Genomic DNA, 16,086 nt, shown 5'->3' with positions numbered 1-16,086 from the left:
ACAATTCAATTTATTATTTTTTTAAATAGTAAAATTCTTTACAAAAATTCAATGATTTTCAAAACAATTTTAATTGAATTCCTCAGAAAAAATCAATTTTTTTAAAATTTTTTAACACATTTCGAAAAAATTCAATTTTTTCTAAAATTTTAATAAATTCTTCGAAAAAATTCAATTATTTTTATAAATAGTAAAATTCTTCGCAAGAATTCAATTATTTTCAAAACAATTGAGGCCTTGGATCCAATAACTCGCCCGACGCTCGAACGATTTCCCTATTGGTAGTCAAGACCGTCAAAATAACTAAAAAAGTAAAAGTCGGTAATTTTAATTTTAAAACATACTACCATATAGAGAATAAAAATGCGCAACTTTTTTTTCTTTGAAATTTTTTTGTAGGATTTTTATTTTTAATAATAATGGCCAAAAACTGAATATTTTTTATTCCGTAATTTCATTGAATTTTGGAACATAAATCGTCGTATCTCATACAAATCTGTATGAAATCAATTCAAATTTGGAATACTTACGCATTTGGATCTACCAACGACGATAAGTTGATTAAAATTTGAAAAAAATGTTATTGTTGAGTTATTTGTTAATGCAAATGTGGACCTGTCGGTAAGTGCGATTTCTCAACTTCAGTGAAATAAAGTCTGTGGGGAACTTTCGAGTTGAGAGAACTTCCAGTGACAAATTTGTTAATTAATATCTGAAGAAGTTTTCTGGAAATTTTCAAGCCATTTTGTTAACAATTTTAAGAGATATAATCCTTTTCCGAAAACGTAATTTGCACGTCAGCGCCGTACTCACAGCAGACAGCGCGCCGTGCATGACAACGTTTGGAACAAGTGGAATATTATACTGTCTTGTTTACAAATCTATCGATTTTTGAGGTTAAAAATCAGCCGGCTTTTTTAATTAGTGATTTTTTTATTATATTTATGTTTAAATGTGATTTTTATTGACATTTATACTGAAACAAATCTATTTTCAATTATGTTGAAAAATAATTCTACTGAAAAAGGTAGAAAAAGGTAATGGTAGTAATAAATAAATAAACACTGGAAAGTCAATTTAATTATATCATCAAAGTCACATATAAAAATATTAATGACTAATATTCCTCTATTGATTAATTTACATTTCTATTTGAGATACCGATAATAAAAACAATTAGTCGATTTCTCAGTGATTATCTACAAATTAAAAATAATAAATTTACCATATTTCTAGCTGCTTTCCTTTTGTTGTCTTTCCAAGCACTTTCATCTCTTGACCTTTTTCTACCTTTTTCAATAGAATTATTTTTCAACATAATTGAAAATAGATTTGTTTCAGTATAAATGTCAATAAAAATCACATTTAAACATAAATATAATAAAAAAATCACTAATTAAAAAAGCCGGCTGATTTTTAACCTCAAAAATCGATAGATTTGTAAACAAGACAGTATAATATTCCACTTGTTCCAAACGTTGTCATGCACGGCGCGCTGTCTGCTGTGAGTACGGCGCTGACGTGCAAATTACGTTTTCGGAAAAGGATTATATCTCTTAAAATTGTTAACAAAATGGCTTGAAAATTTCCAGAAAACTTCTTCAGATATTAATTAACAAATTTGTCACTGGAAGTTCTCTCAACTCGAAAGTTCCCCACAGACTTTATTTCACTGAAGTTGAGAAATCGCACTTACCGACAGGTCCACATTTGCATTAACAAATAACTCAACAATAACATTTTTTTCAAATTTTAATCAACTTATCGTCGTTGGTAGATCCAAATGCGTAAGTATTCCAAATTTGAATTGATTTCATACAGATTTGTATGAGATACGACGATTTATGTTCCAAAATTCAATGAAATTACGGAATAAAAAATATTCAGTTTTTGGCCATTATTATTAAAAATAAAAATCCTACAAAAAAATTTCAAAGAAAAAAAAGTTGCGCATTTTTATTCTCTATATGGTAGTATGTTTTAAAATTAAAATTACCGACTTTTACTTTTTTAGTTATTTTGACGGTCTTGACTACCAATAGGGAAATCGTTCGAGCGTCGGGCGAGTTATTGGATCCAAGGCCTCAATTTTAATTGAATTCCACGGATGAATTTAAATATTTTTTTAAATATTTCCATAAATTTCCATTATTTCCTAAAATTTTAATAAATTCTTCGAAACAATTTAACTATTTTTATAATTATACAAAAATTCTTTTCAGGAATTCAATTATTTTTAATCAAATTTAAATAAAATTACGCGAAAGAATTTAATTATTTTCAAAAATTTCCATAAAATTCAATTTCAACAAGAATTTTAAATTCTCTAAAAATAATTCTATTATTCTCAAGATATTTTAAAAAAATATATAAATATTAAAATTTTTCGGAAAAATTCAATTATTTTCATAAATAATAAAATTCTTCTTAGAAATTCAATTATTTAAAAAAAAATTGATTAATTCTTTCTTTAATTCAATTATTTAAAAAATATTAAATAAAATTCTTTCCAAAAATTCAAGTATTTTTATAAATAATAAAATTTTTCACAAGAATTGAATTGTTTAAAAAGAATTAAATAAAATTCTTCGCAATAATTCAATTATTTTTATAAATAGTAAAATTCTTTGCAGGAATTCAATTATTTTCAATTCAATTGTAATAAAATTCTTCTTCATAAAATTCAATTGCTTTCAAAATTTTCAATTAAAATTATTAAAGAAACTCCATTAGTTTAAAAAAATTCAAAGAAATTCTTTAAAAAAATTTAATTAGGTTTCTTTGTAACAATTCGTTGATTTTCAATAGGTACATTAATTTAAAAATTGAAAATATTTGAAAAAGAAAATTATAAAAAAGTTAAGAAACGAAAAAGCAAACAACAAGTAATTTCAAACTGCGAACATATTACCGGAATATGTACTTTATTATTATTAATTAAAAATAATTTATAATAATAGTAAATTAAATACTTAGCTTAAATTGATTCATTGTCGGGCAAGCTTTCTTGGAACAAAAATATGAATATTTAACAATTTTTTTTGACAAAGTAATTTAATTTTCGTAAATCAGAATTATTTAAATAATAAGTATTTTAAATACACTTTATTATTATTTAAATACTTTTTTGATTATCAACTGAGAAATATAAAAAAATTTACCTTAAAAATGAACCATTCTTCATTTTATCGGGATTTTGAATGTTTGTAACTTCGTTGGAGAAAACCCGATTTATGCCAAATTTTTTGAGCATGTTGATTGAAGCAATATCTTCCTGCTACTAAAATTTCGCGATGGGTTTTGCACTAGTTTTCAAAAGAAATTGATTTAAAAAAAGTGTTTATTTTGAAGGTTATTGACAAGTATTATAACTAACTTGAAGTTGGTTTGCTACTTGCAATAAAAGTCAAATTCAAAATAAAACGATTTTTTTAAAGTCAGTTTAAAACAAACCAACTTCAAGTCAGCTATAATACTTGTCAATAACCTTCAAAATAAACACTTTTTTTAAATCAATTTCTTTTGAAAACTAGTGCAAAACCCATCGCGAAATTTTAGTAGCAGGAAGATATTGCTTCAATCAACATGCTCAAAAAATTTGGCATAAATCGGGTTTTCTCCAACGAAGTTACAAACATTCAAAATCCCGATAAAATGAAGAATGGTTCATTTTTAAGGTAAATTTTTTTATATTTCTCAGTTGATAATCAAAAAAGTATTTAAATAATAATAAAGTGTATTTAAAATACTTATTATTTAAATAATTCTGATTTACGAAAATTAAATTACTTTGTCAAAAAAAATTGTTAAATATGATCGATTTTTGACATTTCATACAGAAACTTAAATAACATATTTTACAGTTTATTATAAATTATTTGATACTTTTATCAAGTTCAAATCACAAATTCAGTCTTTAAAAATAAATATCAATCGCTTTTTTTATATTTCTTAAAGAGATTACACCTTTTTTAAATATTTTGTAATGCCTGTCAATGTAACCTTTTTTCATGTACTCTCAATTTATAATATCTTTTTTTATATGAAATGAAATTATTTTTTACAAATCATTGTGCATTTCGTAATCCCAAAACATATAAGAATATTTTCCCGAAACATTGAAATTTTTTATAAAGATCAAAAATACATTAGGCGAAATAAAATGGTTTGACCCACTAACTTTTATTTTAAAAAAATAAGTATCTAATCTTATCAAAACATTAATATCTAATGATAGTACCAAATAGTAATAAAAACCATTTAAGTCCTGTTAGATTAAAACATTTTTTAATTTACAAAAAATTTTATTTTTATTAATTTCTAGAAATTTTCTTGACTTTGAATAAAATTCCCAGACTTTTCCCTGACAAATAATCGAACAACAATAATCTTTTACTTTCATGAAATGTGTCGTTGTTGAATTTATTCGTATTTACATGAGCAATAAACATTATAAAAATTAAATAATAGAAATTAATTTAAAAAATAATTTACAATTATTTTTGTGTTAGTTTAACGTAAAATTAAAACAGAAATTTCTTCTTCTTTCATTGAAACTCGAGTATAAATTAAATGAGTCTTTTTAATTGCTTATTCGTCGTTTTATAATTTCCTCGAAACAATTCATAATTTATACAAGAGTTTGATTTTTTTTATTCTTTATTTTCTCTGAGAAAATATCACAAGAATGAATTTTCTTTCTTCTATGAATATAAATTAAATATGATTTTTCTTTCTGCACTAATTCGATAATTTCTTATAAAAGAATATGAACTCTCTCGTTTCGTGTATAGTATAAATATAATTGTACAAAATGCGACAGTATTTTTAAAAATTACCTTTTCGTAATTAATTCATTAACTATTGTCATCAAATTGATGTACAATTAATTAAAATTACTAATTAATTTAAATATTAATTACCATTTTTTTATTATAATTATAATATAATTTTATAAATTATAATTAATACTTTTTACATAATTAATTTATGGATATTATAAGTATTTCATAAATTAATTAGGAAAAAATTCATTTTCATATTATCCAAAGAATTTAAACACCAACGAAAATTGTAATTAAATGTTTTTAAATTAATTAATAATTCTAATTAATAAAGGTATCGATTTGACAGTAATTATTAATCAGCATAATAGCTGCGTTGTTCATTCACAAAATTCGTCACATCCATAAAACGGCACTAATTCAAGTACATATCTAGTTTCTTTCAAAAATTACATTTAATAAAATATACGTTCAATACACTGGGAGATATTATTCATCATATTATTAAATAACTTTTACTTTTAACCATCTTTTAATATTATAACTTGATTTAAAATGTCCATGAAATGCTCCAAAATATTTTTTTTTTCTTTCTTTTAATAGAAAAATGAAATTTAGGAATGAATTGATTCTCTTGTGTTTTCTTACGAATTATTTAAATTACAGTACCTTTAACACTTTCTTTTACTGACTATAAATTTTTGTCATATAGTTCTTTGTATAAAAAAAACCTCTACGATTTTACAAGTTAAGTACCGGCTACCGTTTATATTTCTTTTTCTCAATTTATTCAAGAACCGAGGATTTAGTATTTAAATATTTAGAAAATTGTAAATAAAAGGAGAAAAGAAGTTTTTAATTCAAAAATTCTAATTAAAAATTAAAACTTTATTATTTAATTAAGTTTTCTATCAATTTTTAAGAAAAAGTTCTTTAAAATAGCAAAGTTTGAATATTATTTATAAAACACTACTATAGTAAAATTCCTAAAAATTGTTTGGAGCTTATAATAAATTACGAAGAATTATTTTGTACTTTTTCTCTTTGTTTTTGTCTCCATTTTTTTTTAATATAGTTTATAAAAACAATCAAAAACCTACCACCGCTTTTTTTTTAAGAAGACTCTAAATATTTTAAGAAGAAAAAAAAATAGAGAAGAAAACAACACCAGTCTTGTGTTAATATTGGATTATTTCCAATTTTTGACCATAATTGGCCATTATGAAGAAAAATCTATTGCACTCATTTCATAAATCTCACGGATCTCACGTTATTTCGATATTACGCGAATTTACTGTATTCGTTTTTCTTATTTCGTTAAAATAAAATTTTCAAACGGAATACAAATAAGCATCCGTCTTCTTTTTATTTGGCGGCGATGTAAATGGCGAGAACCATGCTATCGAAAATCTTCCAAAAACTGCTTGTATCGATTTCCATCGACTATTTCGTACCCATCGAGCTTCCTCTTTTTTTAATTGTTCAATACCCTGTAAATATAAATTTAATTTCAGAAATTTAATTAAAATAGAAAAAGGGTTTTTTTGGTTGAAATGTTATAACTACCGTCTCGTCATTCCAAATAGCTTGTAATTGTGTTCCCAACATAATAGCAGTAAAAATGGCGAACAGCAGAGCTTCAATTGACAAAAATAAAAGTAACACCACTGTCGCTGGAGGACTGAATGTCGTGCACTCTCTCCACTCTTGTCTCACGCAAGTTGTAAATTGATGAATGCAGAGAAGCAACGATTGCAACGAGATTCCCGCAATATAAAACTAAATTTATTTACAGTTAAAAATTGGAAAAATTTTCATTACAAAATCAGCTCATAGGAAAAAAGTAAATAAATTACTTAACTCGTAAAAAAAGAAAATTATGTTCTTGAATTATGAATATGTTCTTTTATACTATTATAATTTTTTCTATTTTTTGTAAATCTAATCAAGGGTATAACCCGTTAAACTTATAATAAATAAATAGATAAATAAAAAATTAACTTTTAAAAAGAAGATTAATTTAAAAAAAAATTGGGTTTTCCAAATAGAGAAATTTAAATTAAAGGAAAAAAATAGAAAATTATTGCTCATTTACCGTAAAAAGTACAAAATATTTTTGGTTGTTTTCTCCCACACAATTGTTGACCCATGGACAATGATGATCCATTTTTTTAATACATCTTTGGCAAACAGAACAATGATGCGCCCTATCGGGCTTAATGGAACAGCATTTTGGACACTTAAAAATTACTTGTCCTTCCCTGAAGCCCATTTGCTGAATCATCTCCTTGGTCGCGTTTCCTTTTGGCACTGCTCCCTACATTTTAATACATACAATTAATTTTAAATTTAAAAAAATAAATTAATATTCAGATCATTTAATTAATTTTAGAAAAAAAAATATTTTTACAGTATCAGGGTTGCTACAAAAATTTAATTTTGTTTTTTCCTGATTTCCAAACAAAATTTTGTCTTTTTCCTTGACCCTAAATAATATTCTGATTCACTCTAAAAATTACTAGATATTCAAAAAAATTTTCTAGGTTACAATTTATTTACGAATTTCTCTAATTGTAAAATTATTCGAAAACAACAATAACTTCTTTTTCAGGGTTGCCACAAATATTTAATTTTACTTTTCCCTGACTTTTCCCTGATTTCCAGACAAAATTCTCACTTTTTCCCTGACCCTAAAAAATATTCTGATTCACTCTAAAAATTATTCGAAAACATCAATAATTTTTTTTTTAAATAAATATTTAATCATTATTCTTTTTCCGTAGGAATTAAAATTCTTCAATACATTCAAATTCAAATTTTTTGAAATTCAACAATTTATAAGAATATTATTACAAAACATAAAGAAGGCGATCAGTCCGAGTCTTCGACTCGGAGTGATCACCTTCTTCATGTTTTGTTATTATTTAAATTACCATGAAATTTTTCAAAAAAAATTCTATTATTTACAAAAATTCTAATAAAATCCTTCGCAAGGATTCAATTGATTTTAAAAAGTAGTAAATTTTCTCAAAAAAATTCAATTATTTGAAAAAATTGTAATAAAATTCGTTGCAATAATTAAATTATTTTCATAAATAATAAATCGATTATTCGGTAATTCATTTTTTAATCAATTTTTATTAGAAAATTCTAGAAGAATTCAATTATTTAAATTAGAAAATAAATAATTTATTGAATAATTGAATGTTTGTTAAAATTGAATTCTCATAAAGAATTTTATCAACAAATTTTTAAATAATACAATTATTTTGACAAATTTTAATGAAATTTTTAAGAATAATTACATTTATCGAGGAATTTGATTAAAATATTGTATCAAAAATTAATTAAAATCCTGCGATAAGTTTTATTATTTATGAAAATAATTAAAACTTTTCCCAAAAATTTTATTAACATTTTTCTAAAATAATTGAATTTCAGTGAAGAATTTTATTATTTATAAAAATAATTGAATCCTTGAAAAGAACTATAGTTGTTAAATTTTTTTTAAATAATTGAATTCATGCGACGAATTTTATAAAAATCTTTTTAAATAATTGATATTTTTCGAAAAATTTTATGAAATTTTGTATATTAAATAATTGAATTTTGAAGAAGAATTTTATTAGATATAACAATAATTGAAATTTTGACGAGAATTTAAAAAAATTTTTTTTAAATAATTGAATATTAAAGAATTTTATTATTTATGAAGATAATTGAAATTTTGACAAGAATTTTTTTTTAATTTTTGAACATAATTGAATTTCTGCGAAGAATTTTATTCCTTTTGAAAATAATTTAATTCTTCCAACGAATTTTATTCAAGTTTATAAAAATAATTGAATTTCGATGAAGAATTTTACTATTTCTAAAAATAATTGAATTCTTGAAAAGAACTTTGTTAAATTTTTTTTAAATAATTGAATTCCTGCGACGAATTTTATAAAATTCTTTTTAAATAATTGATATTTTTCGAAAAATTTTTCGAAAAATTTTTTATATTAAATAATTGAATTCCTGTGAAAATTTTATTATTTATGAAAATAATTGATTTATTTCGAAGAAATTTATTAAAAATCTTGTAAATTATTGAATTCCTGTGAAATTTTGCCAAGAATTTTATTAAAGTTTTTAAAAATAATTGAATTACGTAGAAGAATTGTATTATTTATAAAGATAATTGAAATTTTGACAAGAATTTAAAAAAAATTTTTGAACATAATTGAATTTTGGAGAAGAATTTTATTATTTTTCAAAATATAATTGAAATGAACAGAATTTTTTATTGAATATAATTGAATTTCTGCGAAAAATTTTATTACTTTTGAAAATAATTGGATTTCTGGAATTATTTGTATAACTTTTCTAAAATTCAATTTTTTTTAGTATTTTTAACTAAAATTCCTTTATCAATCTAGTATTTATGAAAATTGTAAAAATGATTCTTTAAATAATTTATAAGTCATAATTTTATGATAGTTCTTGTAAAATTAAGTTATTTAAAAAGAAATTATTGTCAGAAATACAAAAAAATTCAAGGTTTTGTACTAAAATTCGTGGTAATTTAATAGTTTACGAGGCAAACAAAAAAAACATCAAAATTCAGAGTTTTTTCATGAATTTTTAAAATTCAATTTTTTCCAGTACGTTTACTAAAAATCCCTGACTTTTCCCTGACTTCCCTAACCTGTGGCAACCCTGTTTTTTAAATAAATATTTAATCATTCCTATTATTTTTATATAGGAATTAAGATTTTCAAAAATTTTAAATTTAAACCTATTAAAATTCAATAACTTTTAAGAATATTATTATAAAATATGAAGAAACATTATAAGAACCTATAATATAAAATAATAAAAATACAATGACAATATAAATTTCGAAAAAATGATTATAAATAAAAATTTTCTTACGGGATCTGTAAACATTGTTCTAAGGTGAGCAGTGAATGCTAAAAATGCCAAGCCTTGAAAAATTGCCATATTGATACTCGAATAAAATGTGTTTATCGTAGGAATGAGAATAACGGCCACAACTACAAATTCTGCGTAAATTATTAAAAGCCATGTAAGTACAGCACAAATAATTCCACATATATCCTGAAAAATAATAAAAACACTTTCATTTAGGAAAATAATTGTTAATTTTTAGTGTTTTAAAATTTGATTTAATACAACTAAATCTCATTTAAATATTTTTATTCATCTATTTGAGTTTCGATTCATTTTTTTAAAAAGAAAAATTCGACAATTCTTAAATTGGAACATAAATGAATAATTTCAAAATATCAAACCTTAATGCACCAAAATTTTCCACCACAGCATCGATTATGGATATCCTTCTCCCTAAAGGGCATATATTCGTAATCCATGGTCCTTTAACATTTACGAACATCTAATTTCTTCTTATTACTGAAACTCCTTAAATTGTAAATTAAAAATAATTAATTTCATATTGTCGTCACTTATTATGATAATCTGTAAACAGAAAAATAAAATATGAAAATGTATAATTTTCTTATACTTATTTCCATTTAAATAATATTGCTGCATTTATCTACTAAAAGTGTAGTAATAACTAAAAGAAACAACTAAAATATTCAATATTTCTTTAGTAAATCAAAAGAAGCCTAAATAATTAATTCAATTACATTCTGACGATTCTGACGTGCTAAAAGGTCAATTTCGTCAATTTAAAGATTTAAATGAATTTTAAATTAGAAAAATAATATTTCAAGTAAATAGACAATATTTTAGTTGTTAAGATATTGAAGTATTTATTTTTTTACAAATCAATTTAAAATTGCAAAATATTATTTATGTAAATAATGAATAAAATGTATAATATGTTTATTGGAATACCTAACCTCAAAAAGTGATGAACTGTCAAACTGTCGGAATTATCACCTCTAGGCGAATGTTTACTTTTATTTCACAACACATATTCCCTGAGAATAAATATTTTACTACGATTTCATAGAGATTAACTTTATTATCTCGGTCTTTATCAAAAAAATCTTCTTTCACATGTCAAATTCAATAAAAAAACGGGATTGGCCGGATTGGCTTTCACGCCCCTTTACGCCAGCAACCCCACATACTTTCGAACTATAATTTTAGTATTTTAGCAATTTGAAAAGTAATTTATTTTAATAATTAATAGAAATAATTATTTTAAATACAATTTTAATTTTAAACGAACAAAATAAATATTAATAATTTAAAAAAAATTTCTATATTTACAAATAAAGAAATTAGTATTTAAATGTATAAATAGTATTTATAATATAAATTTTTTGTAACAAATATTTTTTAAATAAATTAAATTAAAAAATAAATTACAAGACAAAAATTCAAAAGGAGAAATAATTAAGTACAAAAAGGACAATTCTGTAGTACTTGACATTTATTTTGTGCCTCTTCCTCTGTTTCTTTACAGAATAAATTTTAAAAAATTATATGTGGAATGCACTGTATAAATACAAAACTTTCTGGAATTATATTAAGAATAATTTTATACAATAAAGTTTTAAATGTTCAATTATTTAAAACCTTGATTAAACTCGTGAAACTATTGTCAAAATTGTATATATCGAGTTACATATGGAGTATTTTGAATTAAATTCTTAATGATAATAATACAGAAATAAAAAAATCTGCATGAATGAAACGAATATTCGCTAATGTCAAAAATTTCTCATTTTTTTTTGTTTGTTTACGAATTAATTTGTTTCTAATAGAAAACAGTCACTCACACATTTTTTATCTACTTACATCTATATAATATTTACGAATTAAATTTATACTAATGCACTACACCATTCTTTACTTCTCTATCTAATTTAAATTTTAATACTTCATTATCAAGCATTACTTATAAATCATTCAATATTTATAATATATATATATTTATTTGTCTTCTTTTAATTTCAACTGCAATAAAATGTAGTTGATATAATATTTAAATATTCCGTTAGTAATTTAAAAAAACAAACAATACATCGAATATATAATAATAAAATTTCCTAACGAAATTTTTGCTAAAAACATAAAATTTCCCAAAAAAAAAGAGTGAAAAAATTAAGGGAAATTATTATCGATTATAAAATATTTGTCACTTTAAAATTCCAACATTAAAGATATTTTCACATCTAACAACATCAAATATTAACGTCAGCCTTTACTTCTTTTTTGTTTTTGTTTTTTTTTTCTTTAAACATTTAGTTAGAGATTTCATTTGAAAATTAAATCATTTACAATCGATGTCGAGCAATATTTTTATGTACATTTTTCTTTCTTCTCTATAATACGATATAAATGCAAATTGTTTCACTTGCAAGTTTTATTCTCTTTCTCTTTCATTGATATATTGAAGCACAAAGAGGCATGAAGAGTGGAAATTAATTTTTCACTATGAGGACTAATCCTTCAATATTTCCCAAGCGTCGTCTTCTAATTTTGAATTATATCCAGTTGTTGGAGTTTCTTTATCAAAACTCATCAATGAATCTTGCTTTGTTTGCTTTTCTTTGATTCGTTTTGAAGTTGTTGTTGTTGTTGTTGCTGTTGTTGTTAATGACGATCGACTTTCCACTGATGCTTCCGACATTGATCGTGGTTTTGATTCCCAATTCCAGTCGTGCGATGATGTATTTGTCGTTGAAGAACTCGATCTTTAGAATTATGAAACGTTTTTAATTTTTAATTTATATATTTTTTCATAATTGCATTATTGTTATTTGATTTAATTATTAGTAGTTTAATTATTATTTAATTGAATTATTAGTTAAATTATTATCCAATTTAATTATTATTAATTTAAAAATTTAATTATTATTACGTTATTTAAAATACTGTCGTCATTAAAGGATAATCAAGTTAGTAATTTGACAGACTTACTTGAGATTAGAATCAGAAACCAAAGATGATTTTTCGTTGGAGTAATCATTTCTGTTAAAATTGTCCTCATAGCTATTTGAATTTTGATAATTTCCTTGAGAATTGTAGCGACTCTGTTCGGAGGAATTGGTTCCGCCAATATCGCCCCATCCTCTTCTACCCAGATCTCCAACCTGTGCAAATTTAAAAAGAAAATTAGTTAAAGTACAGTTTGAAAATAATAATCAATTAAAAAAAATCAACGATCGAGCGTAACTACCTTAGCAGCTAAAGTATTAACTTGAGAACCAACATCATTCAATAGTGTACCTTCTCGTACCTGATGAAATCAAAAATAAGGAACCAAAAATAAAATAAAACTTAAAGAACTAAAATTATTAAATAACTTAATTAATAAACAACTAAAATTAATTACTAAACAAAAGGAAACGAAACACTTTTAAAATACAGGAAAACAAATACGATTTTCAGATTTTAAATTAAAGGAAATTTCCAACAAGAAATAAATAATTTACTAATTTTAAATAATATTTAATTAAAGAAAAAAAAATATAAGCAAGAAACAATTATTGCAAATTATAAAAAATTGTGAAAGGAAAAGAAAATAAAAACATACCTTATCCCCTACAGTTTCTGAAATCTCTGATACCTTTTGAGTGGCGTATCCTCCAATTTTAATAGCATTTTCCGTGGCTCTCGTTGCAATTTTCGATGCAGACGAAGAGAAAACGGACCAGCCCTAAAAACAATTTAAAATTAAATCAATTTTTACTCTAACTACTTAAAAATTATTTTCATATTCTATTATTATCTCAAATTAAACTAAAATTCACTTTCAAATCAATTTTTATTAGAAAATTCTACGAGAATTCAATAATTATTTAAATACAAAAGTAAATTATTTATTGAATATATGAATGTTTCTTAAAATTTAATTCTTATAAAGAATTTTAAACAAATTTTTAAATAATTGCATTCTTCTGACGAATTTTAATAAAATTTTTTAGAATTTTTACATTTTTCAAAGAATTTGATTAAATAAAATTGTATAAAAAATAGTTGAAATTCTGCGATGAGTTTTATTATTTCTGAAAATAATTGAATTATTGAGAAGAAACTTATAAAAAATTTGTAAATATTTTAATTCATGTGAAAATTAATTATTTATGAAAATAATTAAATGTTTACGTACAATTTTACTAAGATTGTTTTTAAATAATTGAAATTTTTACAAGAATTTTATTACAATTTTTGAAAATAATTGAATTTTGAAGAAAATTTTTTTAATTTTTAAAGATAATAATTGAATTTTGTAATAAGAATTTTATTACTTTTGAAAATAATTGAATTTCTGCAGTCATTTGTAACTTCTTCAAAATTCGAGTTTTTTTAGTGTTCTTAACTAAAATTCTTCTATAAATCTATTATTTTTAATAATTAATTAAATATACATATTGACAAATTTAACTAATTTTAAAAGATTTTGAATTATTAAAATTTTTCAAAAATCTAAGTTCATTAAAATTTCTAATTAAATTCATTCAACTTTGAAATTTTATAAAATTTCAAATTGAAACCATTTGAAGTTCATTTATTTATGAAAATTGTAAACGCAACTCTTTTAAAATTGAATTCATTTTGAAATATTTAAGTAAAATTATTCATTAAATAATTTGTTTATTTTATGATAATAGTTAAAGATTTAAGTTATTTAAAAAAAAAATGTTGTCAGAAATTGAAAAAATTGAAGGTTTTATATTAGAATTCGTGGTAATTTTATAGTTTGAGTCAAACAAAAAATACATAAAAATTCAGAATTTTCTTATGAATTCTAAAAATTTAATTTATTTCAGTACCTTTAATAAAAATTCCTGACTTTGCCCTGAATTCTCTATGTTAGAATATATGACATATTTTATTTTTATAAAAAAAAATTTTTAAATTTACAAATTTTTACGTTCTATTATTTTTAAAGTTGCTAATTTTATTTAAAAAAAGTGAGTGAGTAGTTGCCAGTTAGTAATTATTCAAGGAATTCATTTAGTGAATAAGTAATTCTTACGCTTGCTAGGGAAGAAACTGCAGTGTCGAAAAATTCTTGAGAAGAACTTTTTGGCGGTGCTTCCATTTGATAACCGAAACCTCCATATCTTCCTCCTTGATTTGGTGGAAGATTTCTGTAAATTAGAAATTTTTTTTTAGTCCTTAGAAAATAATTTCATTTTAATTTTTTTGGAGTTAATTAATAAAAACATTTTTTTTGTAATAAATAAAATAAATAATTTACTCCGGACGAGTGGAATTTTCATTTTGTTTTCTTGCGAAAAAAGATTCTGTTTGTGATTTAAAGGCTGGCGTATTGAAATTCTCATAGGAATCTCCTCCTTGATCATTTTGGTAAGAATTATATTCTTTACTCTCGTAAACAGCACTGCTGACGAAATTCTTTGCACTCGATGTGGAAGGACTCCAATCTTCACCTTTGGCAGTTGTTGCAATCTAATTATTAATAAAATTTCAATTTAATTCTATCGTACTAAAAAATTAAAATCAATAAAAGAATTGAAATAAAGAAGATAATAAAAATAAAATAAAATATATAATTCTAAAAATAAAATTTTCTAGTTCTCAAAAACTATAATTACCTTGTCTCTATAAAGAGCAGCAGCTTTTGTATTATATTTCTGTGAAATAGTCATCGAATCATCCCAATCTGATTGAGCTTCAAAAAATTCCCGTGCTTTTCTATTACCTCCGACTTTCATTTTTTCTAATTCAATGTCTTTCCATCTATCCATCGAAATGGAACGAACAAAGGATAAATGAACTCCAAGTCCTCGATGCTTTCCTGAGCACTCAAGACAAATCCATATTCCATATGTGACAGAAACCCATTGAGGATTATGTGCTCCACACTCGAAGCACCTCTATTAAAAAAATAATTACTCTTTAAAAAAAAAAGCACACTATTTTTTCTAAGAAATAAAGCAGAAAAATGTAAAAGCAAAAAACATTAATTGAATTATTTAGGTCATTTTAATTATTTAAGACGTTTTCCAATTGGAGACTATAATAAGGCTTCTGGGAAATTTTTGTTATTTAAAAAGGATATTTAAAAACTTACATTATTTTCATCACTTGGTTTTAATTCAGCTAAAACACGACGAGTTCGTGGACTAGCCATTATTAATTATTATTACCAATTTTCACTTTAATTTAGAACACACAAGAAATAATTTTTTCACAGCTGTTTCAACTCAACGCCATTAAATATTTGTTAACCTATAAAGTGTCACACGTGGATTCAATAGAACCGACCAATAGTGTTGCGTATTTCTCATGGAACTTTAAATACTGATGATGTGTATCGTGCATGTGTCAAAAAAGTGTTATAAAGCTT

The 16,086-nt window shown here is 23.1% G+C and overlaps 2 protein-coding genes across 3 annotated transcripts; both read right to left on the bottom strand.

The window, feature by feature from the left end:
* Positions 1-6,105: 6,105 nt before the first annotated feature.
* On the bottom strand, positions 6,106-10,864 carry LOC122497932 (palmitoyltransferase ZDHHC3). Of its 2 annotated transcripts, none has more exons than XM_043605361.1 (6): positions 10,655-10,864; positions 10,082-10,265; positions 9,702-9,887; positions 6,880-7,101; positions 6,351-6,563; positions 6,106-6,274 (listed from the first exon to the last, which is right to left on the bottom strand). In XM_043605361.1, the coding sequence occupies exons 2-6, from the start codon at positions 10,157-10,159 to the stop codon at positions 6,116-6,118; spliced, it is 858 nt and encodes a 285-aa protein (XP_043461296.1). In that variant the 5' UTR covers positions 10,160-10,265; positions 10,655-10,864; the 3' UTR covers positions 6,106-6,115. The 2 variants fall into 2 exon arrangements, with proteins under 2 accessions (XP_043461296.1, XP_043461297.1); XM_043605362.1 differs by having other exon boundaries at positions 10,082-10,208.
* Positions 10,865-11,175: 311 nt separating this feature from the next.
* On the bottom strand, positions 11,176-15,975 carry LOC122497949 (ADP-ribosylation factor GTPase-activating protein 1). Its single transcript, XM_043605384.1, has 8 exons — positions 15,811-15,975; positions 15,332-15,613; positions 14,974-15,185; positions 14,749-14,863; positions 13,303-13,425; positions 12,946-13,005; positions 12,687-12,859; positions 11,176-12,460 (listed from the first exon to the last, which is right to left on the bottom strand). Exons 1-8 carry the CDS (start codon positions 15,868-15,870, stop codon positions 12,208-12,210), a joined length of 1,278 nt encoding a protein of 425 aa, XP_043461319.1. The 5' UTR covers positions 15,871-15,975; the 3' UTR covers positions 11,176-12,207.
* Between the last annotated feature and the right edge of the window lie 111 nt (positions 15,976-16,086).

Source organism: Leptopilina heterotoma, unplaced genomic scaffold, assembly GCF_015476425.1.
Source record: "Leptopilina heterotoma isolate Lh14 unplaced genomic scaffold, ASM1547642v1 Lhet_14, whole genome shotgun sequence".
Classification (NCBI taxonomy): domain Eukaryota; kingdom Metazoa; phylum Arthropoda; class Insecta; order Hymenoptera; family Figitidae; genus Leptopilina; species Leptopilina heterotoma.
The sequence above is the reverse complement of the archived record's forward strand: the minus strand, read 5'-3'. Positions and strand labels throughout refer to the sequence as shown.

What these genes read in the sequence shown, in the direction of transcription:
- LOC122497932 (XM_043605361.1), bottom strand. Translation starts at nt 10,159, where the DNA reads ATGGATTACGAATATATGCCCTTTAGGGAGAAGGATATCCATAATCGA. An exon ending in GAAAATTTTGGTGCATTAAG is followed by an intron (nt 9,888 to 10,081) that starts GTTTGATATTTT and finishes ATTATTTTTCAG; the next exon opens with GATATATGTGGAATTATTTG. An exon ending in CTATTTGGAATGACGAGACG is followed by an intron (nt 6,275 to 6,350) that starts GTAGTTATAACA and finishes TTATATTTACAG; the next exon opens with GGTATTGAACAATTAAAAAA.
- LOC122497949 (XM_043605384.1), bottom strand. Translation starts at nt 15,870, where the DNA reads ATGGCTAGTCCACGAACTCGTCGTGTTTTAGCTGAATTAAAACCAAGT. An exon ending in CTGCTCTTTATAGAGACAAG is followed by an intron (nt 15,186 to 15,331) that starts GTAATTATAGTT and finishes ATTAATAATTAG; the next exon opens with ATTGCAACAACTGCCAAAGG. An exon ending in TTAATACTTTAGCTGCTAAG is followed by an intron (nt 12,860 to 12,945) that starts GTAGTTACGCTC and finishes AAATTTGCACAG; the next exon opens with GTTGGAGATCTGGGTAGAAG.